The 26,718-nt window shown below is 41.7% G+C and overlaps 1 protein-coding gene and 1 long non-coding RNA gene across 3 annotated transcripts in view; one reads left to right on the top strand and one right to left on the bottom strand.

Moving 5' to 3' along the window:
- Positions 1–797: 797 nt before the first annotated feature.
- LOC147754176 (uncharacterized) lies at positions 798–26,286 on the bottom strand. 2 transcript variants are annotated; one of them, XR_015317058.1, is made up of 7 exons: positions 25,727–26,286; positions 23,118–23,224; positions 15,411–15,672; positions 15,073–15,327; positions 10,119–14,375; positions 9,762–9,909; positions 798–3,411 (listed from the first exon to the last, which is right to left on the bottom strand). It is a non-coding gene; the product is annotated as an uncharacterized LOC147754176 (long non-coding RNA). The 2 variants fall into 2 exon arrangements; XR_015317059.1 differs by having other exon boundaries at positions 10,119–10,256.
- LOC111254599 (uncharacterized) overlaps positions 7,408–26,718 on the top strand; it is a 31,093-nt gene continuing 11,782 nt past the window's right edge. The window contains exon 1 of the mRNA XM_022815600.2: positions 7,408–8,116. Coding sequence (XP_022671335.1) covers positions 8,029–8,116 — 88 coding nt within the window. The 5' untranslated portion in view covers positions 7,408–8,028. The remainder of the gene's footprint in view (positions 8,117–26,718) is intronic.

The raw sequence follows: 26,718 nt of genomic DNA, 5'->3' as shown, positions 1-26,718 counted from the left end.
ACTCGAGCAAGATTGATAATTTTTTTCTAAATTGCATAATGTCACCTGGTATACAAAGTTGCTTTACGTATATCTAAATATAAAGTAAATATAAGAGTATATACTATTGTTGTTGTTTTCGTTTAATTTCCACCACAGCATTTAATAGAATCTGAGTGTTCAGCGGTCCCAAGGGTAATCTATTATCCTTCGGTTGACTATTTGATGTGCATCTATCACAGCTCTAGGGATGGCCATTGGACGCGAAGTCTACAATAAGAAAGAGCAGAAGCAGTCCCGGCCTCTCCTTCTTGTTGCTGTTATTAATTAAATTCTGCTTTCTTGCTGGTCAACGTGATGCCCTGGTACATCGGAGGCGCGTATCTAGCTTTGTTGTTTATTACATAGGAAGAGCTACTCTCGACGAGCAAATTTCGCCATCTTTCAATAGATTAAATTATAATTAAACTTTATTGCGTCCCTTATTTTTTGTTTTTTTGCTGAAGAATCTTCTACTGACTGACGGCTGTTTTAGTACCACGACGAAGATATGAAATGCGCATCCGACATGTAAAACGTTGCAAAATGACGAAGACCTCAATCTTCGTATATGTGTGTCATGGTCTTCTGGGTTGACATCGGAAGGTCCCGGATTGAATCAATGTTAACTTACAGTACGGAAAGAATACGTTTACTTAAACAATTTTGCACTATCTTTAGTAGCCTGCTGCAATGCACGAGTCGCAGCGATTTACAATTGAAACAATGGAATTGTTGCCTCTCCCTGTTATCCCTAAAGTCAAAGTGTGAACCGCAGAATGAAACGGGAGTAGGTATGACAATTACTGCTCGTTACTGGTACGTCCGAATAACCACTACAAACATCTGGACCACCATTAACCGGTACGCAGCCTACCTGACGATCTTACTTAGTAGATTGTGAAGCGTACCAAAATGTATAAGTTCATCTGGGCTTAACTTCTGTAGCCTTCGAAGGTTCGGCACAACAAATGTCCATACTCATGTCAGCACCAAAATTGTCCCACGATCTTCAAACTTTCGAATGAATGTTTGCGTGCATGAGTATCAGCAATTCATCCCAACCCGTCTCAAACCTACAGCAGTAAACACAAATGTTTTTTCTTGGGAACAATCGTATATATATACTCCATGTTTATTTGCACGATTTCGAAGTTTTTGTTTCAGTTGAAAAGAAAAAATTAACAAACAGATGCTCGCCTTGCGCCTAGTGTCGTGATGAGAACGCCTACATATACGTATATATATCGCTGTTTTGTTTGAGCACAATATAATGATGGTAATTATTTAATTCGTAGTTTGCATATTATGTTATTGCCTTGAAGGAAAACGTTCCGTGTTCACAGACAGACCTGAGATGGGTCTCACCAATTATAAGAAGAAATTAACTTTAACTTAGTTTAACGTTTTTAACACGACGTTGTTATCACCTCCGTTGCTGCTGCTACTGTTGTTGTTGTTGTTGTTGTTGTTATTGCTTAAGTTCCACTTGGTTTGTGAATTGCGAAATAGAATTTTTGAGCTCAAGATTAATGACTTCATTTAGCAGACGTGGCTGTAAAGATAGAAGGGGCTCTGTCGCTAAATAGAATGGCATCGTCTGGTCACCGGAAATTGCGTTTTCAAATATTCACGTGTAGACCACTTTCAACAAAGTTATTATCTCGGCCCGCTTTTCTAGCTGAATAGGGTCAGCAAATTCATTTTCAAATTAAGACTGGAGCTGTAATGCTTATTAAGCGATGTATATAAGCAGTGTAAGTAAGAACTCAAAAGCTCAAAATAACTAACAAAATTAGAAATTATTAATAATGAGAAAGACTAATTAATCAGCAGGCCTACCTTGTTAGTGATCCTGAGAGCTTTTAGGCATATAAGATATTTACGAACAAACCATAATAATGCTTATAGGGGACACGCTTGAAATAATTAAGTAAAAAGAAAAGACATATAGGTCTTCTATTGTAAATAATATAATAATAAAAATATATAAGTAATACTTTCTCTACATTTTTATTTGTGCGCGTTTTTATCATAAGCCGCAAGCATATTTGTGTTCACTCATACACCCTTCTAGAAAATAGTGTAATTTCTACATGTCTAGGGAATTGAAGGGGTTTAGGTTTAGGTTTAGGTCTGAGCATAAATTTGTAAGTTGTACTCGATAGGGGGATACATTGGAAGGGTTAATCGAAGATTGGAGAAACACCATGCGTGTTCGACCGTTCCAAATCATACGACCGTTCGCATATCGAAAGTAAACGACCCAGTGCTTGACAAAAGAGAACGCTTAAGACATTAGTCTCTACTGTAGACGTTTCTATGTTAAATAAGTTAGTGTATTGTCAACGATTTAAAACAGAACGCTTTCTTAACACATTACGTATATGAGCGCGGCCGATAACTTTTTCAACGTACTTGATCTAGACTATGTGAGAGAAGTATTTCCCCTGACGTATCTATTTTGAGTAATTTACGAGCGTCCATATTAGCAACGTAACCTTAAAGATTTTCTATTTGCCGTACTGAAACCCAGTCCTCTGTGGCAGATGGCACCATCCCATAGCTGCGCCAGCACCGAGGACAACCAAACAAATAGTTCTCCTGCTTCTATGCAATTTTTCTTTAGCTTCAGGCAGAGCAGTTATGAACTGCATAAACGAGCAGACAGATATGTACAAAGCGAAGCTTTCAAAGCATGCACAGGTTCTGGCTGAGATCTGTGCCTTTGCTCTGCGTTTTTTGCTAAATATACTGAATCGGGAAGCGGAAAATCGTTTGGATAACCATAGTATTATTAACCGCAACATTGATCATAAGACAGACTGGAAGATTACGATGAGCACTTCGAATTATCCATAAACTCAATTGTCCGGCTAAAGCAAACTGCTAAACGCTATTCGAAGTTCCGCCGAGGACACATCTACACAGCCTGTGTAAATAGCGGAACTTATAAAAACTATGCAATTTTGACAAGCTTACAAAAACAAAATTATAACAAGTAGTGCAGCCTAAATGATGTTCCTAGCCTCAGATATATAAACTTCGATCAGAAGCATCGATAATCAAACACCTCTACGAAAACAAAAATATATCGTCTTTGGTACAATACTAACGAAGATACTGAATGTATTATTTATTTAAAGATATTAATTGAAATATGAATATGTGATGGTCGTAATCAAACACACTCGTTGATAGTGATGGCAGCGATGACGATAGCGACTGTGGTGATGTTTCAATTAGATTGAGCTTTCCAGAGTCGTCGTGCGCATGCGATGTCTCGTCATATAAGGTCTCATCTCCATTCTCAAATCAAGAGCTGACCCCGTTGTCTTATCCATTCGTTCTGACAATTCGGTGTCTCGATCTCTGCTCGTTGCCGCCGCCCACCTGAAGTCGAAAATTGAGTCGTCGGCGATTAAAGCAAATAAGAGCTCGGTTCGAAACCGTGATGAGAAAAACCTGGCCAGCAAACAACTACCGCACGGACACAAATGAGACCCGCTGTGACTGCTTTAAGCGCTCTGATAGGGAGCGCTACAAGATCCTTAAGGCGTATTACTTACTATCATACAAGCGCATAGGTACCACGTTGTGTTCACTCCATAGTCCAGGTGATCAGAGTGATTAGACAATTTCAATCTAGCGGTGAAACCTTGAAAAATCAACGAGGGTATCAACTTAGCTATGATTAGGTGGCGATTGCTGATGATACAAGGACTAACTTTAGGACTTCGTAGGCTTTGGGAAGCTGCCTGCTGTCGAATGCCCGGACAACAGCAGTAGCTGAAGGAGAATTAAAAAGGGAATTAACGAAAAGAGGAGCAGCCGAAGCCAAGCTATTATGAAAGATCTTAATCAATGGATCGAGGCTTGAAAGAATTAAAGAATCTAACGACGACAGCTAAACCGTAAGTCTTTGTGCTCTGCAAAAGATTATCCGAGACGAAGGTGATGATACATTCCTGATTACGCGGGGTCTTAACATCGGTGATGTACAGATCGCTTTTTAGCAGATGTTCGAGCTTCCGTCCAGAGTTGATACGAACGCTTTATTCAGCTAGTGTATGCTCTAGTATAAAAAGTCGATTTGTTTAACTCTTCGAACCGCCAAGACGTAGTATCGAAAACTTAGACATATTATTTTCCCTCGTTTAATTTCGTTGTAGCGTTCCTGCGACAAACAGAGTAGCTCGCATAGGAAAACACCCATGCGCCTGAAGCACTCTCGTCTTGACCGCGGTAAGTTAGATTTATGATGAAATGAATTTATAACAGGCCAAAAGATCTGTTTACCACCGGTATGACACCCCTCCTATCTGAAGCCATGTGTCGCTAACCGGTCAATAATTATGCAAGCTGGATTAACTGGTATGAGTTTTTCTCAATTTTTTTACAATCACTAAGAATCTGTGAAGTGCAATGGGACAGAGCGAGACGGCTATAGGTTTAAGCGGTTGTCACCTCCCATTTTTTCGGCGGGGGACCGGGGCTACATAATTTGGTAAATGATCATCTGCTCGAGGTTCAGCGATCGGTGTCGCATCTCCGCCAAACTTATTTTCCCCGTGTGAAATCTGGTCGACCATATTATCTACTATATCCGTTTGCAAGAGAAATATGTATATTGTATATTTAATGAGCGAAAAAAAAAATAACCTCATGAACTCGCCTATTCGTATAACTCTACAAAACATACAGATGCGTAAATCCATAGGGCATTTATACTGAACTCAATCGATCAACATCACAGTATTGCTGCTAACGGCAAAACTAAAGCGGCAATCACATAAAACCCACTATAAACCCACCTAAATAATAGAATGTGGCAGGAAAACTAATCATTCCGCTTGTAACTTCGTTCTAAATCTGTGCTCGAAGACAAAACAGTTAGCGAGATGTACTGGGACAAGCATCACACGTACAAACTGAATTGATCCACATTATTCAGATTGGAACGAGGCAAAGTATATTTAATATTAGAAAACTCTTATGAACAAACAGCAAATATACTGCTATTGAAACTGGTCTGCATAGCGACGAGAAGAATACGTCGTACGTCATAGGCAGATCGACAAAAATGAAGATCTGGTCAGCCCCGTCTCATATCTGTTCCCACTGCTCACTAACAGGTCAGAATCAATACCATCCGTAGTTTTCGCTCCTTTCAAACGATCAATAAAGAACATAGCGGGGTTACAAGGAAGGCGCGCTCATGACGGAAGACAGGCAAAGCTCAAGGGATCTATTTGTAGTCGTCTACTTAGATGCTTTTGTTATGCTGTTGTGGTCATTCAGTTACATTCGGAGATCCGCTGGTTGGCATAAATATTAGGACTCAGCATAAGGAGAATATCGGCGATAGGACCAATTAGATGCAATAACGATACCAAAGCCAACCGATTAGTGCAGTTTGTGCCTCTATATAACCGCGGTCCGATTCTGATCCTCTGACATCTTTTTTGACCTAAATGACATCATCACTGAACGCTACGATGTTAAAAATAGCCTGTTACTTCTATATGAGATGTGACGGTATCTTACACTGACCTCACGTATATTTTACAGTTATTGTTAAGATGTCTTAACAACCGACCTCACCACCTGAGTTTTTGTTCACTATTGATACATCTTCTACGGTTCTCAGGTAAACTGTAACGCGAGATTCGTTTGATAGACCAAGATCAGCTTGTGAGGACGCAGCGAGCAACGTTTTTCAGGCTCAGTCCTCTTCATTCCCTGAGAAAACGCCAGATAAGCAACATCTAGCAATTAACAAGCACTAATTTTATCTACTTCGTCCCACTGTGCCTAGTACGAACGCTATCATCGGCGCTCTACTCGAAAGGAATTTTCCGGCCTGTGCTTACTGCATCTCCTAGTCAGATACTAGTCGCCCTATCAGGTGCAGAATCCGCGAACGAGCGCGCCGTACTCAATCCGTACCACGTTGTGCCCACTCTCTATAGCTACGAGTGCACTTGGTGTCATTCTTAACGCAGGCTTCAATGTGCCAGTCGCTTACGAATCCGTATAGAGCCTTCAGAAATTTTGAGAAGATTCGAAAAAAGTAATAGTGATTCGAAATATAAAAACCACTGCGTTTTTCGCTTTCTCGGCCGGTTTCTACTTCTGGAGTCTTGCTGCATGTCAAGACGCGTTGGCCGTCCCCACGAGAATTATCACGAGCTGTACGTGTTCGACGTGCACTATCCTGCCAGCGCCCCCTTAAGGAATATTGATAACTGATGCTTCGTGGGCATCAAGCCCTAAGATTGTCTTTGCGCAAAAGCTTTAAGCACCACATGGGCATTAGTTTGAGCAAACATATAGAAATTAAACGTAAAATATCTATTCCGCCATTCGGAACACGTCGATCGCCTGTGTCTGGTTACAGGGGTTTATTATTCTTTCCCCAGACGCTGCAAAGCCGCGAAAGCCATTTAAAAATCCCAGAAGCAACCGAACTATATCGAAATCTCACCCACAGCTGCGGTGCGATACCTAATCGAGAATACCGAAAAGAGGGCATTACTAAAGGCTCGTGTGTCTGAGGAAACATAATTTTTCAACTGACGAAGCTTTTACCCACTATCCAAATGTCGCATATAGGGCTATTCCTGCTTCCATAAATGAATCCAGCTATTGGACTGACTGACTGCAAACATAATTGAGTGACTGTATATAAATTCCCTGGGTGAAAGTTTTCTATCGCTGTTAAGACGTAGGACGGTGCTGAACCGTGGTCGTTCCTAGTTATAATAATTGAGCTTCGCTAAGTTGCTGTCATTTCTAGGCGATGATGTACAAGCTTTTAGCAAAGGTGCGCAAAAACCATGTATCAGATCTGTCCAACTATTTATTTAGTACAATGAAACCCATATCTGATCGCTATCAGAAGACGTTTAAATCGAACATTCTTAAAAGACACACGTAGTTTGCCAGCTTTAAGTATTCAGTAGTTAATCATTAGAGTGATAGTGGGAGCAGTAGATAAACAAACATGAGCTCATAAACGAAAGCCAGCCCATGCAATTGCTGATATCTCTCGATATGTGGACACGCAAGCGCCTACATGCACAACGGGGATGCACAATTAACAGAGTTAGACATAAGCGAACGGGAGATGAAGAACATCATCACCTCGTCGCGATCATTGTATACCTTTGAGGAATAGAGGACAACGCAATTAAACGGCCACCCCTCTTCGAGCCTTCGGCCAAAGCAAATTCATTGTGAACAATGACTTGTTTACAATGTTTTGCGCTTGACGAATGCGCGGATTGGCTGCCGCCGTGAGTGGAGAGCTGTCGCTGGGCGGGACTGAAGTCAAAGGCTCCGCCCGAAGCGCCGCTTGTGGTTCTCTTTCAAACGAAGGCAGCGGTACGTGAGCGTCCCGTGAGTGAATCTTTGTCTGTCTGTTTGTGCGCTAGCGAACGCATGCTTCGGACCTCACAGATGGAGCTTTGAATCCGTTAGTCCTTAGCAAATCGCTGCCCGATGATGAGGTCTGTTACGTGCTGAATGGAGAGTTTCGGACAACAAGTGCGTTATACGTTATCCTCATCAACTGGTACCGTAAAAGAAAGCAACAACTAGTGTGTTCGATGCTGAAACGGACAAACCCATTCTCTCGACTACCCTAACTACAATAGCTTTACGAGAAACTAGAACAATGTGCTGTGGCTAACGTTCCGTTAGCGTATATGTGCGAAAGCAGACGATAGTAGAATGTTGTATATGGCAGTGTGTTTTGGTCGTTAAAACTAAATGAGGACCGTCGTATAGAGTGATTTAGGCTGGCATCCGTCAAGACTATCAGTAGTGTTTTCTGTGAATGTTCGTAGGTTTGACACTAATGGCTTTTGCGAAGTGTCGAAGTGTGGATGATTTGAAGACTGCTCAGTGTTAAGTGCCCGCTGCTTCGGCGTCTAGGAGGCTTTAATCAACATTTAAGTGTTAGTCAAAGCGTTCAATAACCGCTGAAGATCCTAGCTATTTGTTGCGATGATGGTACATTCAGGAGACAATCCGCCTAGACCAATCGTAGACGAGGTGAAAAAGGTTGCTAATCGACGACCTTGGGAGGATAACGGTACGTGACGCATCGTTGAAGATCACAGGTCGAATGGAAAGACGAATAACGCATCTCTCGAAGCTCTGAGGCTTCGAGAGTAAGATGTCGTAGAGACGAAGCTTCATCGTAGCTAGAGATATTAGAACAAGTTCGGTCTTTTGGTACTATTTTACATAATAAAAAAACCTGAGTGGCTTTAGACATAGAGTGAACATCTGCAATAGTCTGTGTCCCAGGAACATAGACTATATGTAATGTGCCACAGATGTGAAGGTCTGCTTGCGGACTTAAATGAACTTTAACCGCTAAGCTCATTTTTCCAAGTCGGTGGCCTTCATTTGATTGAGAGGCACTTATCAAATTAGATAAAATGGTAAAATGGTTCTAACTAATGAAGCAGGTGACACGAGCATGTCGATAGCTTTACCTGAAAATTACATGCATCACTGCTAGAGTACCCATCGTGGATTGAAGAAGACTTATGGATAACAATCACTTGTTCCTCCTGACTTTTTAGAATAACAAATGTTTCATTGTCTGTTTATCATGAATGGGTAATTACTAAGCCCATTTGTTAAAAATGACCACTCGATCCATTTGGGCGAAGACTATATCTCAGCGTGTTTTCCCATATCGCCATATGAACGTACTCCTAGTTGCTGTTGTCTCCGTAATTACGTCATATATCCAGTATTGCTAATCCACAATATTTTCATTTGCCAAATGAGCGAGGTCAATTGGTACTTCCATTGTCAATACACTCGCAGTAGCTAAGTTCCGAACCCCATCCATTAGGGTACGATTAGATATCATTTAAGCGAAGCCCTAACACGATTCAACGTTAAAGGTTTTCGTAAAGACGACCATGTTACAATAACATGATACGTGTTTTGGTTAATTGTTCTCGTTTATGTTCCACATGTGTTTTAATTTGAAAATATTTTAAACAAACTTTTCGCCTTAACCTATGAATCAGCGAAGGTGTACCCTGCCATTCGTGTTCTGTTGGCCAGTAAAACACCATGTAAAAGGTTCACAGTAGTCTATTTACCTGGCCTTACATGGAAATATACCACTTGGCCTACTGCTATTTTATTTTACGTTACTACAATACAGTGTCTTGCCTTGCCTTCCATTTTTCTTTACGACATATTTTTCGTCGTTAACGAAGACCGAACGAAGTTACAAAATTGCATACGATCGTCGCAGGTAATTATCTTTGAGACAACAAGCTGTTCTTCACCGGCCCTGTTTCTGTGTTATAAATTTCCCGACCAGATAATTGAAAATTAGCTCCGTTAGCGGGTTGACGACATTTTAGGAGTCCGCTTTTTTAACCATTAGCAGAAGGCATTTCACGAGAGCGGCTATGTTATGAGCCATCAAAATGTTTATGTAAAAAAAAAAAAAAAAAAAAGAAAACGATCTTCAAGTCCGACGCGGTCGCTATAAGACTGTCAAATACGTCATCACTTCGCTAAATGCTTTTTATCAATGGGCATGGGACAATTTCACTAAGAAGTAAACCTGTACCCTAACAGAAAGTATTATTTGCACGGCAAATTTGGCATTCCCTTCATTGAAATCGAATAGCCTATCCTGCAAACGAACCTCTATAACGAAGGTTCCGACAGCTTCCTCCAAAGGCTTCGAGAGAACGTACCTGCACCGTATAATTCGCTATCTTCTATTTCTGTGACATCGTCGGCCTGCAATCAGCCAGCAACAGTGATCCTTCGATAATGTACGGAAGTGCGTTCCGTCCAGTTTGTGACAGATCGGTCATCATATCCATGTGAGTTTGGGAGAAGCTGAAACATGGGACAAAATGAACGCCAAGATTTACTTTACGCCATTTGTAATGACTAAAGTCGTAGCAATAATTTTAATAAAGTTTAGTTTAAATAATAAATAAAGCCAGACGGTGACTCTTAGAAATGGCAAGTGCATAGATTATTAACTCAGTTCTCCAGTTCGGTATAACGTTATATAGGACTTCAATAAGCAAGGCAACAGATACCGTATAGGCCAGGAATTGGTCCTTTGAGCAGTTGGGTTTGTTATTTGGCTAAAGACAGGCTGATCGGACAGAGTCGGCGTTGTTAGCGTGGGTGTGGTGGCTATGCTTTCTTCTAATCATCTAAATCACCGATTGAGCCTATTTTGAAACGGTCAGAGCAGTAATTTAACGATTAGGTCACCCACTATATTAGACTTGATGCTTTTTTTTTTTTTTAATTTGATGAGCCTGCAAGCTTTGTTAATCTGAATTTGTTGAGACGCTTCTCTTTCATGTAATTATGTGACTATTTTACATGATATCGCGGTCGTTTAAAATAAACGCGCACATGTTCAATTATTCATAGCAAATCAACCGTTATTTAAGAGTGCAGCGGCTGCAAAAATGAGCATCGTCTCCGGCCAGAAATTGCCTAGGATGCAATGTTCGAAACGACAAGAATTAATGATAAAGAATATTCAAAGTCCAACATCCTGACTTTGTGTCTGTCTGAGCTTAAGAGCAGCTCTCTGCTTTGGACGACGGTGCTACGTATTCTCCTAAAGTAACGATGTAGTTGACGGCGTAGTCTATCGAAGTATCGTACGTTTTTATTAGAAGTACACAATCTCGTAGTAACAGCTCATGCGTTAGGAGAAGTTTCTAATGGCTTGAAGGCTGCTGATACGGCAACGGGGCATAACCTTAGCACTAGATGACGGTAGATGACTTGACAGTAGAAACCTGTCGTCGGGAACGCCATAATAGGTAGATTAATAATTATCAGGATTCTATGTGTGAACTTGCTTGATGGGCCTCGCTATTTCCTACCGTTGAATCGTTACCTGGGAGACTACCATCAGAGTCCAAGAGGCGCGGTGCGTCTCCTAAGCACGAAACCTCGCAATGTGTATTCGCGTGTTGGTAACGGTCGTCTTCCGTCTCTCGTCAGATTCATTACATACACTTAAGGTTTGAGATCAGGGCAGTTTCATTGTGTTAAAGAAAGACATATATTTTCTACAAATTCAAGTTAAATCTATACATAAATAAAAAAAGGTCACTTTTCTAGTAATGTATCCAGTAATCTCCATCCAATAAACACACATTATTTATACTTTTCTGTCATAGCTGTTCGTCCGTAAGTTTATTTGGACGCACGAATTAATCGTGCTCACCGATGTTTTACGTACAGGTGCCTACTTACAGAGTAATATTAGTATTGCAGCATTCTCGTCCGCATCTCAAGTAAGTTGGTTCAAAGTCTAAATAGTTTTTTCATAGAAATCTTTCTTATCCATTTCTGGAGTACCGTATGTCGAAAATCGTATAAATGGCGCATAAGATGCCTCGCTATTGCGACAGATTCTTAGCGATCAACATCAGGGGAGACTCCCGCGTGGTACTTAGATGACATAATCACCTGTTTGAAAAAGCTGCATTAGATAGCCCTATAGGCTTCAGCTTTTCTTTTGTGTTATCCATTGTTAAAATTATCTAAAGGGTTAGGAAACTGAACAATTGAGTAAATTAAATTTTGCTATTATTTCCCCTTAGATATCACTACACGCCAAGTAACTTCCTATAAAGGACTGATTTCTAGCATGGCGCAAGCTGTGTACCCAGGCCAGAAGATTGACTGTTTTTGTTCAGGAGAGCCACGTATCCTGGTGTGGCCCAGCGTGATAACTGAAGCCATCGCTCTTCTTTTCCCTGTTGCTCTTGAGGGTTTTCCTGATCAGATACGTGATCTTAAAAATATGGTTAAGGTTCTCCTCTATACAGACGATTCTGTTTATCGTGGGAGCAGTCGCTCCCGTATACAGCGGCCATGGCCATGGCCAAGTTTCTTTCTGCCGTCTCGAAATCGGGACTGGCTGCTTCTGACCTAACCGGAACCGGGCCAATGAAATTTAGAAGAAATGACAGAGTTCCAGCCTGAGACATTGAAGTTTCTCCTAGCATATAGAAATGGGGAAAATAGCTTGATAGCTTCGTTTTCGATATTTAGCCCCCGTCGAGTATCCTTCTCTACCGCTTTGCGACTTTTCAACCTCAAAGTTGCGTCGGTTGCCGCTTGCGCGGCAAGCTTACTTTGAAATGATCCCATGCCGCAAAATTTCGAGCATTGGAACCGACCAAAGGCATCCTTTCTCAAAACAGCCTTCGGACAACCCTTAACTGGCTTGTCGATTTCTTGCCGACGACGCCACTGTTCCCCGAAGGCTTCCGCCGCCATTTAGACGTATTGGCAACTCCTGAAAAGCCTAGTAAAATCGGATCGAAGGTTTGCAGAGGTCGATCCCGAATTCTATTAGACAGGGGCCATAACGGGCGAGACTTGAGAAGAATTTGCCCGTCATGGGCATGCAGTGATGCGTTATGCAGTGCATATCACTTAGATAAAATACAGAAGTGTATAAAATAACATATAAAACTTAGAACACCCATTTGTTATAAAGTTTGTTTAAAGTGCTACTTGACAAAGGTAGGTAAATTAGTACGATGAATGAAAGTTAAAATTTCAAACGCTTCTTTCACACATCATTAAAAGGGAGAGGAGAGAGAGAGAGAGAGGGGGCACAGATATACCCACGGGGGGAGAGGAGCGGCGAGGGGTGTCAAATTTGGTGCGAAAAAAGACTGAAGACGTTGGTCTGTTCCACTCCCCATTAAATAAACTTGTGACACAAAGTTCGTCGTGTTCTTATGATTTAATAAACTTGATTGCTCTTAAAAAATTTCAATTAGCTCCAAGCCATACGACCGTAAATCTGAGAGACCTCGTGCTGTTGACACATGCTGCGTACGTACAAGTGGCCACTAACGACTTTGTCGGTGGTCACGATGAAGCGGACACCCATTTAGCGCTTTCAGAGTGTTTTATTAAGAAAACGACTAGCCTAAAAACGGGTACCCCCGTTAGTAAAGCTCTAAAGTTCTGTAAGATGAAAGGTCGTCTACTCCAGGAATGGTCATATGCAAGTTCGATTGAGTGGATAGTAATGCAAACGGTACAACTGGTGTATTCATGTGGGAGCTTCTATGCCATCGTCATTAGTTGCTATTATAACGATTGCACCGTTATGACGTCACCGAATGAAGACGCGTTGCTTTTTTTCGTAAAATTGCTTCCGCCGTTATTTGTGGTTGCTTGCCTAATAATAATAATAATAATAATAATTAGTTTTTATGAGCATCTAAGTGCAGAGCATTTCTTATCGAAATAACTCTATCACCACCAGCCACCGCGTCATTATCAACCGCACGGAATATACAGTTCTTCTGCTCCATTCGTTCTTGCGTTCCCCCTTTCGGCTTCTCTTTTCTGCCCCTTGCCGATATCTTTCGGTGGGTCTTGCCATGAATCGCTAGCGTGCTTGCCCATTTTTATTATATGATATTATTTGTATAAAGGACTTTACTGGTCGACCCCGTACAGCGTATTCGTGCCTGTGTGGCGTGTGTAAATGTGTAGCACATTTTCGTTTGTTTTGTGATGGTAGATTTTGTATGGGGACGCTGCTTCCGTAGCTGCTGCTGTTAGCGCCGGTCCTTTTATGTTATCCAACCAAATTACGTCGAATTAGCGCGAGTCGCGTTTACGGATAGCGGCAGCAGCAGTCTAAATATCAACAGAGGCAATGCGATGATGCCGTTTACTGATAACCGTAGAAGCGATAACGATAAGAATTGCTACATTCGAACGTGCAGCTAACAAACACAAAAGTTAAGACGACTGCGACGAGAAGGGGACGAAAAAACCGAGGATGAAGGCAAAATAGGGTGCAGAAGGAAAAGGAAACACCGGAGCCTGTTTGAGCGGCAGCGGCGAGCAGCTCTCCCGACTGACTCCGACTGTGCCAGCAATAGAACCCCAGGACTCACGAAGCATTAGAACCAGCGGTGCGGCGGCCGAACCGTCAACATTAGAAGCGGATGACTAGAACGGCGGCGACAGACGCAGAACGAAAGAGAGGCAGAGAAGGCATAACAGGAGAGACATCCGAAAGGTTGATCCTACCGAGGTTCACCGGTGACTACCCCCTTGCCAGTATAGTTATTGTCGCCGCGCCGTGAACTTGATGATGGTGTTGCTATGTAGCGATGTTGTTGGTGACCATGGCGCCAACGACGCCAACAACAACAATCTTCTTTTTTCTTCGTTTTCAGCTTCTTATCTTCGCAATGAGTTGCTGGATGGTCAGCGACGACAACAGCAGCGGCAGCGCTACAGACAAAGAAAGCTGTGGCATAAAGCACAGCTGTTACGACAGACTGTAACATAAAGAGGAACAACAAAATAAATTATAGTCGAATGATGATGGATTTTTTACTACCTGGATTATAATGATAATTAAATAAATGTTACCATACTGAAACAGAAATACAAGAAGACAAAGAGCGACTCCAGAGCTTCGTAAACAACAAACGAAGCAACGTGAGTGGAAACAGCCAAACGTCCCGACAATCTTCTCACTTGAATTCGAACCGTTGCTAACTGTTATACCGTAGAAGTATGGTATTTTTTTGAACGAACTAAAACTATGGAGAGCGCAAAAAGCCCGTAAATTTCCTCTACAGAGAACTTCAGCATCAAGAACTATCAATTATATATAATCTGAAACGTTCGCGAAGCGAACTCAGATAACGACGATATAAGTGTCAGTAATAAATCACATTTTATAATCGTTTCTTTTCAGTTGCATTATATGATGTCCTCTTTGTTTGGCCAAAGGGGTAATAGGGGTTAATTAGTAACATGCGGTGTTATGCTTGAGCCGTCTGCTATCGGATATGCTCAAAAGCTGGGTAACGTGTGGCCAATTAAACGCGTGTCCCTTAATCGAAATTATTTGTACCCATTCCGGCTGCATTTTGGGTATCCAATTAGGATTTTCTACATCCAGACAACCCTCGATCTAGTTAGTAACTCAACGCGTCTTCATAAGCAGCAGTCTGCCTAAATAATTACCCAGACGTATACGCAATGCAGACCAATCTCCGTGGTACATGGAATGTTTGCCTTCGCTGGCCTGGTCACTTGCGTTAATTTCTTTTGTGGTAAAATTTAATTAAATCGAAGTGTTTCTGTTCATGTTTAAGCTGATGCGCCTCGAAGATTACTGCGCAACCACTCCTGTGTGACCGGCGTCTTCTATGAAGCAAACAACCCGCCTGCATCTGCGCCTTCCGCACCTATAGGTCTCTCCGCTCTCGTAGATATCGTCTAAAATTAAATAAAATAGATACCACTGATAACGGAAGGAGCCAGTTTATGAGACTTTTACCTGAATGTGTCCTAATACATACATTTGGTGGTTGAAACAGTTTGGAGGGCCTTCAATAGCGGCTGCTAGTTTCATGAGCGAATGACGAAATGTATGGTTCACCGATTTGATATTTTCACGCCAGTACCATTGAGTCACCGTCTATCACGATAACACTGCCGGACGAGATGTACGCCACATGATTAGTACGACGGCCGGATGATGGATTTCTCAAGTATTAAATTTTGGCAGAAGGTGTGGGTGTGGTTGTGGAGCTGTTAACTGGCCATACACGCGTTGTGAACCTGTCAAAGGTAATAAATAATTAATTAGACAATTAAGGATGACCTGCGAGTTTAGATGTCGTCCTGTGCCTATCTATCCATGCCGGTACATGCCACCGCTCGTGCCCTAAAAGGTCTAACTTTTTCTTCTAGCACAGTTATGTCTGTTCACTAGATTGGAAATTAGCGCATTACTTTTTTTTAACGTCCTGAAGGTGTTGTACTCATTTGTACATCTTTCTCGTCCTAGTAGTATGATACAAGTAAACCTTCCCTTGGCGAATTTCGTAGCAAGAGCCCCTCGTAATTCTATGCAGCAAAAAGTCGTGCTATATGGGAACGCATACGAACAGGTATTTGAGGTACGTGAATGATCGGCGAAGCATCACCGTGTTTCATCGTCCGTGCACGTTTTTTTTTATGATCTTTGTTCAATGTTTCCCTCTATAATGGTGCTTATGGGTATTCGCATAAAGCGACGTTGCTTTTACCACCTGTTGCATTATCAATGTAAAGTCCAGCAAAGAAAGAACACTGAACAAGTTGCTACCTGTCATCAGTTTCCATCCAAGTTCACTGATATCCACACCATTGAGCCAATGAGAAGGGTTTCTAAGGGCATCGCCGCATCTATAAGTGCTGCCACAATCGTCTTCGCTCAGCGATTTTCACGCAGCCGAACAACAGCAGCGCCTGACGCTAGTCAGCGCTCCGCAACAGGAAGTACTAAGTTATCGCATAGTTATAATTAATCCGGTTCACACGGATAACAAAAAAAGAGACACAACCGAGGTGTGTAATTAGGTCTAGAATTTAAGCCCTAGCGGCACAGATGAGACTATCATATTGCCAAGGAAATTATTATCTAAATGTATTTAGAGTACTTTTTTCAATATGGATAAACCCACTCTATCGAATCGAACGAATAAACTAGACTAATATGCTGAATTGATTCGATCCGATCCGATCCGATGCTCAACCTCAATCACTGTATGATCGATAGGACGACCTCAAAATTGAAGCTATTTCGGAGCTGAAGTTGTTCGGTACGCCTAATTATATAGACAGCTTCTACGCACCTTGCGTGGTCTGATTAACTGTCGTCTGACTCTTAATTTTCAAAAGTAGAGCTTATTTATTTGCTGTTTACTTAGAGCCTTCTAAGCCCGGCTTCGAGAGTCTGACGATTCCGCCCCAATGAGCTAGTGACGAGAAATTAGTTAGCCGATCACGAAACGATAGGTCGAGTTCACTACGCCATATTCTCGTATACGATCGCTTCATCGGATAGGCGCTGTGCCGTAAAGAAAAAATAGGTTCAGAGCCGTAGAAAACAACTTGTCGTCGTCATCGTCATCATCGTTACTAGATACTTGGTTCCAGAATTAAGGAACGAACAGCCATTGCTTGCAGAGATGGCCGGGTCTTGAGATTATTGTGGATGGAAAAAACGTTAACTTATATTTATTAGTAATCTGCTTTTGTTTCAGGGCACAAAACACCTAAAAAGATGCTTTTTTTTTTCCTACCTAGTAAAATAGTTAAGCTCGATAAAGAGGTATAATAAGTGTACGAAGTAATTTGTTAGCTATTCATAGAGCAACAATAGACTTTTCGATTTGTACTGATACGTATCAAGAGCTTCCTATACATCCTTTTTAAATTGATCGTAAAGATTCGCGAGCCCTCCCGGGGTTAATAAACCGACCGGCAACACACCCATGGCTCTTCCGATTTTTTATTGCGATAGTTCTGCGGATTTTTTTAATGTTGTTTTAGTGATTTTCAATCAGGGCATCCCGGTTGTGTCTGCGGCACGCCAGCATGCCGTCTACTCAGTATCGACGTGAGCATGACCTAAGGCAGATAGTGAACCTGTTCTTAGGTGGATGGTAAGCGATTTCGGTAGCAGCGTCACTCAATGCGTGCAAAGAAATTAACTGACCTTGAACAAAAAAGAATGAAAATTTTCTCGCACACTCCGGTTAATTTCCCCTCAATTGCCCTCGGTCTATACCCCTAATTGAATTATAAGCTCCATTGTTCAATTTTTGCGGTCGATTTGACGAATACATTTGAAATTCGCATACATATCTCAATTGTTAGCAGATGTAGTGAGAGAAGCACGCTTAACAGTGATCAGCGTATGGTCCCGTGCGGCTCCGGCAGCTCCGGGTGTTGCTAGGCGCGCAATTGTTATTAAGCTCTGAAACGTCCCTATATGAATCGCACCATAACAATTCACAGATCTTCAGTATATTACACGGGTATTCAAAGCAAGTTCAGTAGGTGCGTGCTGAACCCAAGCCCACTCGACAGCCCGCTGCGCACCGTTACTCATACTGCTTAGCGTCCGCGAACACAGGAGCATACGAAGGTACGTACTTGGCCACTTCGTGACAAATCAGCCAGCCAAAAATGAACCAACGAATGAATGAGCCTACTACCAATAAACGAACGAAGCAGGTCACCGACAGCACGCGGTCGATGGAGGCACAAAACATCGAGACGGGCACACGTCCATCCCACAGACGAACGTTCGGACGGCTTCAGAGAAGGCAGATACATCGACACACGTGTCTGATATTCTCACCTTGTGTTTCCGCGCTCTTATTTATAGAATCCTATCGTAGGCATTAGGATCCTAGGTATGGTTATACCGACCGCACACCGCATAACCGGGCGATAGGTTCATACCGGCGTTAGCTGACTGCAATGGGCTTTAATAAACCACACATCCTACACAAGCTTTATTGAAAACAGAAAAATCAACTATGAGAATCATAGAATATTAGTGTCATGCCTAAAAAAGCAAATGAAGATGGTAAATGCTTACTTTCAGCAGATGAAACTTACGGTGTTTAAGGTGAGCCCTACTGTCTGTGGTAATTTCGAACTTATTAAGTAGCTTTAGGTCGCGTTGTTACGCCGAGAAATCAATTTAGTAGCTCAGACTCTACCTGAGCTTGGCCTTTCCACTTAATATAGCGACATATTGGAATTACTAATGAAACTACAAGCACACAGCAAAATCGTCGCGATTGGATCGCTTCGATGGTGTCGCTGGTATTTAGCAGCAGCAGCAGCAGCAGCAGCACTATCTAGGATATGTCTAGTATTCACTATGATAAGATATTTATTTTCCAAAAATGTACTATGACCACGAGGGGCTAATAGCCAGCTACAGATAACTTCAACTAACTTCAAGGAGATGATTTCTGTAACTCCACGTCATGGCTGCAGCGACGCACCTGTTGCTTCCAACGTTGAACACGGACGCAAATTAGGCAGGCTTAAGTAGTACAGCATATTTATTAAAATAAAACATTATAGCAATGGTACCGGTGGAGCAGGGTGTAGTCATGGAGCATGGCACAATTGCTAAGTGATTGAAACTGAACGAAGTCTAACGATGCAAATTTTCCGTTAACAAGCCAATATCTAATTTAGTATACTGTTACTTTTTGGAAATTTTTTAATTATTCGACGAGCGGAACCTAGTTCTTGAGAAATACTTGTAGTTATATGTACTTGTAGTTATATCAAGTTATAGAACTTGATAACTGCCTGTGTTCGATAGTCAAAGTTGAATTACGCCCAGTGAACTTTTAAGGAACGACAGTCTATTTCGCGGAATAGGCTCACCTTCGACTTTGATTCGAGTTAGTAGTGCTTGTAGAAGGACCTCGACGACATTGTCACGTAGAGTTTTACGGCGGCCTGGAACGTATTTGCGCTAGTAGCACATAGCGCACGACACAGTAGTACGGCTGTTTTACAGCCAAAAACGCTAGAAAGCGTCTGTCTTCGAAATGTTTACCAGTAGACTCTAAATGTATGCCGTTCAAGTTTTAATACCTAAACTTATTTAAAGTCTAAGATACGGGCTATTATATAGACGCCTGATGATGTTTGACGACTTCCGCATTTCGCCTGTTGTACCAAATGGAACTATCGCACATTCTCTGGAGCCTATCCTCATAAGTTGGAACGTGTCATATTAAACTGTTTCAACTCTACATATCATCGACAATTTAAATGACTGTACTCCACGCTGTCCGATCATCTGAAGTCTTCTCTCCGCAAAAATCACTACTTCGTCGTGCGGAACGATGTGCGTCTATAACCAAATTCGGCTGGATCATGTCCGCTGGCTATACACACATATATTATCATTTCACACTCGGAGAACACGACGACCATTCGTGGACCTATATAGATAAAGCGAACAATTAATGAACTTTGGCCTTAAATACGGCCAAGAAATAGGGAGCTGAACGAACCTATAAGCAAAGTGACTAACAGTCCAGCGAGAAATATATGAATGATGTAATCGGGAGACAATGGCCATTTAAAGCAGGCACAACTTAGTCAGTGGCACATAAGTTGTGGTTATTATAATGATGATTTCCATCAATGCAGTGACAAGAATAGGGTAAATTTACTCTAACTCAGTGATACACATGACACGATTCAACTTTAGTCTGATATTTACAAAGTTGACTGAGTATAGCCAACATTTAGATCGATACTCAATTAACATCTCAGACGATACATTTATCTATCCGAATTTCTAGCTCTTTGACTTTAATTGTACAATAACCTCGCTCGTTGGACGATTACCATATGATAGCCGCGTCAGCCAGATAAGTATATACTATACACATACGCATTTAGGCTCCTGATTATAAGGTTCCAAAGGACTTTTTGCAAAACTTCCACGTATTCTGACATACACACATCAAATTGTTAAACATTACCACTGTAGATAGCCTTTTTGCTACCTGACCGATATTATTTAGCTAATTACATCTGCCTAAACTGTAAACCACTGGCGAGGTCATAAACTGGTCATTAAGGAGACGAATGATTAGCTCACAAAGCGGAACGCCAAGTACCTAGGCCCTTTTGTGAAATTGCGTCCGCAAATGGAAGATTGGTAATTAACATGATTGACAAAGCGCAGTGCTGATTTGTGAGGTAAACCTTCGACAGAATATGGATGGATGGATTCATCGAATTCGTATCGTGTCTGGTCGCTCTTCGTAGTGGGTGTACTGTCCTATTTCGATCGTTCACGAGGAAGAGGTGAGTTGGCGGACAATAAAGCAGCTGACCCAACTGGGTCGAGTAATTCCGTTCTCCTGGCTGCCACTTACTCAAATGGCCAACGACATTATCACCGTAAACCGCACAAAGCGAACCTCATTACAGCATCTATTGTAATTACGATGGTTATAAATATGGCGGCCAGGTGATTTGAGGTTTGATTTTATCGTTCTGTCACTAACGCTGTCCGTTGCCGCACTATTTTAGAAAGCTTCTCTTGCGAAAGTACATATCTCATCGTTCTAGTATGCAAAATAATTCTGCTATAAATGAAAGTGCTATTTAGGTTATGGCACCCGCACATTTTCCCTATTTGCTAAATTAAGCATCTAACATTTAATTTAGGGACCAAAAAAATGCCAACTTTATAACTTTCATAAGATCTGATAAAGTTGAGTAATGTCGCCAAACGTAGTCAGAGTAGCCAAAAGGTCCCACCGGAACACCGGGCCTCGGATTTTGTGGGATCGCTCATAACCAGGAAGATGGAATTCCCGGCACGTTAATCTCGTCACTGCTGTTTGTTGTATTAAAAGAAGTTTGTTGTTCTTCAAAATGAAACTGTATGTAAATACATAGATCGCGACGACGAACGTCTAGTATAATGCGTAACAGGTGCTAGCGGAAACGCTTTAAGCTTACACTAAGGCCCTACACGAGGTAGGGCCTTATTGTGGTCCTGTAGTCTGTTGTAGTTTTTCATCTCATGTATGGCAGTTTCAACCGAAAGAATTCAGAATGTTGAATAGGGCTTAAGACCGCAGAACGATACTGTAACTTCAAGCGTCGTCCTGCTATCTAGTCACTCAATATTTCTATGTTCTTTCTTTCTCTCTCAATCAGCAAAGTATTAAAACACCATTAATCACAAAACGGTGGTAGACAGGCGAATGCGAATCGCGCAGACGCGTCGTAGCCAGTGGGCCTGCTATGGCTCTCGCCGGCTGGCACCAGCCCGGCCGAAACAAGTGCCCCCTCTCTCCCGCAGAAAACGAACATGTACGAGAATTACTACAACTGCCACCACGTCATCAGCGCCATAGAATCACCGCCGCCGCTAAAATAGAAGCCCGTTGCTTGTTTTGTCCATTAAATTGAGATTCTCCTGTGACTCCTCGGTGACTCTTTGCTCTTATGCAGTCGGTGAGTCCGTTCGCCAGTTACCTTTCTGTCCTTCTGTGTTTCTCTCTGCCGTTACGTCAGCTCCCCCTGGTCCGAGTAGCAGCGGCATGCGTCTGTTCTGCTATGCGGCGTCCAGGTTGCGCATACGAACGAACCCTGGATTCTGCCATAGTTATCTGCTAGCTTCGGGGTATTTTAGGGAGGTACTTAGTTACTGCTACGTGTTTCCTTCTGTGGGTGTCGGACATGATCGCTGTTGCCCTGCTAACAGCAGCCGCAGAACGAAGACAGTGAAATTTTCTTTTTTAGATTACCTCGTAATCGGCCTTCTTCGTTTTCACTGAGTGGCGCCCACATCGTATGCGAGCTGAACACTTCGATTTCCGTCGTCTCACTGCTGATGTGACGCACAGGATCGTCGGTGTGCCAATGAGTTTTTACTGATGATGCGAGTGCGGCGCTAGTGGTATGTACAATGCCTTGCTGCTGCTGCCGCCACCGCCGAAAATTCCGCCGAGTGTGGCGACACCAGCGACGCTGAACGCCATCGCGTGTATGTGGACGACGCAGCGATAGATGTATTGCATGCATGTAAATATCATGTTAAAGGATAAATAATTCGAAGGCAGAACGAATGTACGATAACGAACAAAATCAATTCAAGCAAATTATACTCACTGTTACGATAATTTGTCGGGAAAGCTGTTTCATATAGGTCAATGCCTTATATAGAGCTACACATATATGTGCTGTGTATATATAATACTGAGCCATAAATTACCAGCTTGGATACTTTGCAAAGCTCAAACGAAAGTTGTCCATTTCCGCAGTAATAGCACGATACTCATTCCGAAAACCATTAAAAGCACTCTGCAATAATTTGGGTGTACGCTTTTTCTAAACCCAACATGGTGCCCATGTGTTGCACCATTTTTTTCCGACGACCTGCGAATAAAAGCCGTCGCAGTTTGCTTGACAACGGGAAGCAAACCAAGAATTTTGCTGCGTTGTCCGATGTTCAAATGCTTTGCGTTCCAATATCTGTTTGCCCTTCATTTCTACGTTACTTTGTTATATCAACTCTGATCAGGCCAGCTACACAACAACAACTCGCCATTACCGTTGCCAACACGTTTTATAAATTATTTTTTGATCATTTGCTCTTTGTAGCTACTAACGCTCCATGGCTTACCGTTACTTTGAACGATTACGACATAATTAGCTTGCGACAATACCTCAGTGTGGCTGTTTCCTGTAATTAGGTAGTTCCAAGTCGACGAGACATTCTCGGTTTACCGGACCCGCCGGCAGACGTGGTCAGCATGCTCGGCGGCAGGTATATCTATAAGGTAAAAGGAAAAATTTTAAGTACTATAATTTATTATTAAGTTATTACTTTAATTATTAGGTACTATAATTTATTATAAGTTATTTCAGTATTTCCCTAGAACATAACTGTCTCAAAGTGAACTCGCCGTTAGATTTTCTCATACGCAACCAAAAAGGGGTAATATTGCCGTATCTATTTATTCAGCTGACAACCAGTTTTTCTCAAAGTTTTATTTAATACACACACACACATACACACATGAGCCTTCCCTATGGTTTGTAATAAATTTGCGAATAATTAGGAAAATGCTCTTCTTTTTTTTCAGAAAAAAAAGTTTTCAAAAGATGTCGAGTGAATTACTATAGCTTGCTTATTTGGCATACGAGAAACGAGTAAACTATTCAGAAAGATTTTTACCGAAAAAATTAAAATATTTATGTCGTCGACCAAGTTCTGTCGCACGTGTGGTTAGTACTTCTTTTTTTTGTATTTTATAGTGGCCAAATTGTTAAAGTCGAACTCTTTCTTTACTCTTGTCACTAGATGACTGTGTCTTCTATGAGTCTATTCTTCCTGAGCAACTTTCATAATCAATTTGTCTATATTATCATCAATTTCTGTGTTACATCAGTTGATGGCGCTTCGTTAGTTTTTTTCCTATCTATTTCATTAGTCTATCTAAATGCTTTGGCTTATTTATTTACTTTCTACCCACTACCGGCCATCTCCACAAAAGAAAACAAAGACACAGACAGTGTTCTAAAAAGGCGATTATTTCATCCACGATTTAATATATGAACATGTAAATAAAATTAACTTGTGACATAACGTAGTGTTAATGCAGGTAAAACTGGTCACAAAACACAAATAGATATATGGGCATCAATAGCAGCTACAAATTGCGTATTTTTTTGGGAACACTGTCAATTGGTGGACTTTGCCCTGATAGGCATTTCAGACAAGCTACATCATATGACAATTTGCCGCATCTGAAACAATTTTGTAACGATAAAAGATTGCCTATTAAACTCGAGTACGCGTAGTAATAGTCTGGTTTCAAAACCGGACGTGGATCGAACTGGTTCTGTGCTGTGAGCCTGCCGTTTAGAGCAGTTTTTAACACCAGTGTTAGACTGAAAAGATCGATGACAATGCTATACGTATCATATCGTCTTTTGCTTCTGTCCTTCGATGCCCTTCGAGGAGAGGGCCAATAGCTCGCAAATAATCTTCCTCGAGTATTGTGCGCAACAGTGTTTTTGGCTACATATGTAGGCAATGTCGATGTGCTGCTATATCGGTGACATGGCTCGTTATGCTAGCAATCTCAGTGACAAACCAATTCTTTCGTGAAGATTTCATCTTCTTATTGCCAACCACAGAGTCCTCATATTGTATCGGTTATTCTGTGCAGACGATCTGTGCACATACAAAAAAAATGTTTAGGATCTTTCGGCCGGCACCACGACCTTATTTTTGGTAGGTGGCTTTCTACGAAGCATCTGCTTAAGGCTCATTCTCATCTTTAGCTAGAAATAATTCCAATAAAAGATTATTCAGGAGGCCCATAAACATCCTGAGCTAAACCCAATTGACATTATATGAGAAATGAGACGCATAGGCGTTCATTAGCATGTTATGTGTATATATACTGTATATCCAAATAGCAAAATTTCTCCCTAACCTTCTGGGTTTAAAAAACCTATATCGGTTCCCATTGTATCTACAGCACTAAAACGTGTTGGGGGTTAAGGCATTTAGGCTTCATTTAGTGCAGAAGAAATCACAAAGCTGCCGCTAAAATGCTGTGTGAGGGTGTCGACCTCACCGGGGTTTGTGCTTATTAATTTACTAGGTGACGCGTTCTTTAATTTCGGGTCATGCAACGGCACAAACGCAAAAGGAAAAAATACACTGTCGTAGATGCGATCCGATCTAGAATTGGCCGCATCTATTTTGTTGTTGATAGAACACATCTTTGAGTCTTGCCGAATAAAATGTCATTGGGCTTACCGCGATGACACAGGACAGATTCCTCGGGCATGCAAAAAAATCTGTCGCCCAATATACCGACCCTTTGTATAATAATTACACTAATAATCGTACATATCATAATGAAAACAGTAACAAGAGCAACGGCAGCGATCAAGATAACGACAACACTATGAGAGACTATAACAAAAGTATATTCGCTTGATTGAGAGGGCAGAGGATCAATTAGTGCGAATGTATATGACAAATGATGTTCGGCCACAGTGAAGAACGATAATAAAAACAACGTGAGAGAAAAAATAGAACATCTTTTTTTAGGAATTCATCTTCTCGCTGACTCTTTGCCGGTCTGCTGGAAAGTATCGTGCCTCTTCTGAAGAAGGGACGCTATCATCAGCTATAGATATACACACAAACAAGTCTGCTTCGTCCTAACTAGTCAATCATAGGCAATTAATTTCGTATAGTTGTGCTACTTGTGTTATTATTAGCAATTTATAGATTGCTCATTTATCAACAAACTTTGAATGAATTTGCTGCGTAGCATATTCTTGAGATCCGGGCATGAAAAAGCTACTATCAGCTTCAGGAAGGTCCTGCACGACTTAGAAGCAGTTCCATGAATCACGCGACCGTAACAGCAGTCAGAAACGGAAAACGAAGAAACAAGCCAGCAGTATTAAGAGTCACAACTGTAATACGCGCGTGTAATCTTAATAAATCGAAGAATCGAATTGGACTTGTTGGTCTAGTTATTACGTAATTTGAAGCGTCGTTGCCGTTTCCGCTCTCCTCTAATCGCGTGGAGCCACCGGCTCTGTTTTGAGCCTCCCCCTGGCGGTAGTGCGACTGTTACTGTTAATGGCGCAAGCGCCATCTACACGTATTTTCTCACTGAAAGAACAGTAGCTTGGCACTTTGAGCATCAAAAACGGTTCGCAACGTACGCGCATTATTGAAGGGAATTTTTCATACTCTACTTAATTCAGGGAAGTTTGCTGGTAACGTCGGGAAAAGCGTCTGTATTTGACGAGAACAGTTACTCGCAGCGTCGGGGTAACAGCGTCGAAATATGCAGACGTGTTCCCTATAAAGCTAGCAGACAAATGTAATGACGGAAAGAAGAAGGAGGAACAAAAACAGACGGGCGTTTGTATGGAGCACGGACAGAACAGAAGATGACAACAGTTTAAATGATGACGCGACGCGAGTGAAAACGTCGACTTATCCATGTACAGCTGACCTTAAATTTATGGGGTGTAAAGTCTAGCGCCAGCTCTTTGGGAAGATATAGGATGTAAATTGAGGGCTTGATAGCCGCAATTTTTTGAAAACGAAAAACCTTTACCTTACTGGAAATTTGGGTGTCGACGAACTAGACAATCAAGGCAGTATACGAAACTTCTGTTGCATTTAGCTGACTATTTCCGTGCACGTTCTAGGAAAGACATTGGATACCACGCTATATTCATATAACAGCGAGTAATAGGACATCTGATGTCTGAAACAAAATA

This window comes from Varroa destructor, unplaced genomic scaffold (assembly GCF_002443255.2).
Source record: "Varroa destructor unplaced genomic scaffold, Vdes_3.0 BEIS01000007.1, whole genome shotgun sequence".
NCBI classification, from domain to species: Eukaryota; Metazoa; Arthropoda; class Arachnida; order Mesostigmata; family Varroidae; genus Varroa; species Varroa destructor.
The sequence above is the reverse complement of the archived record's forward strand: the minus strand, read 5'-3'. Positions and strand labels throughout refer to the sequence as shown.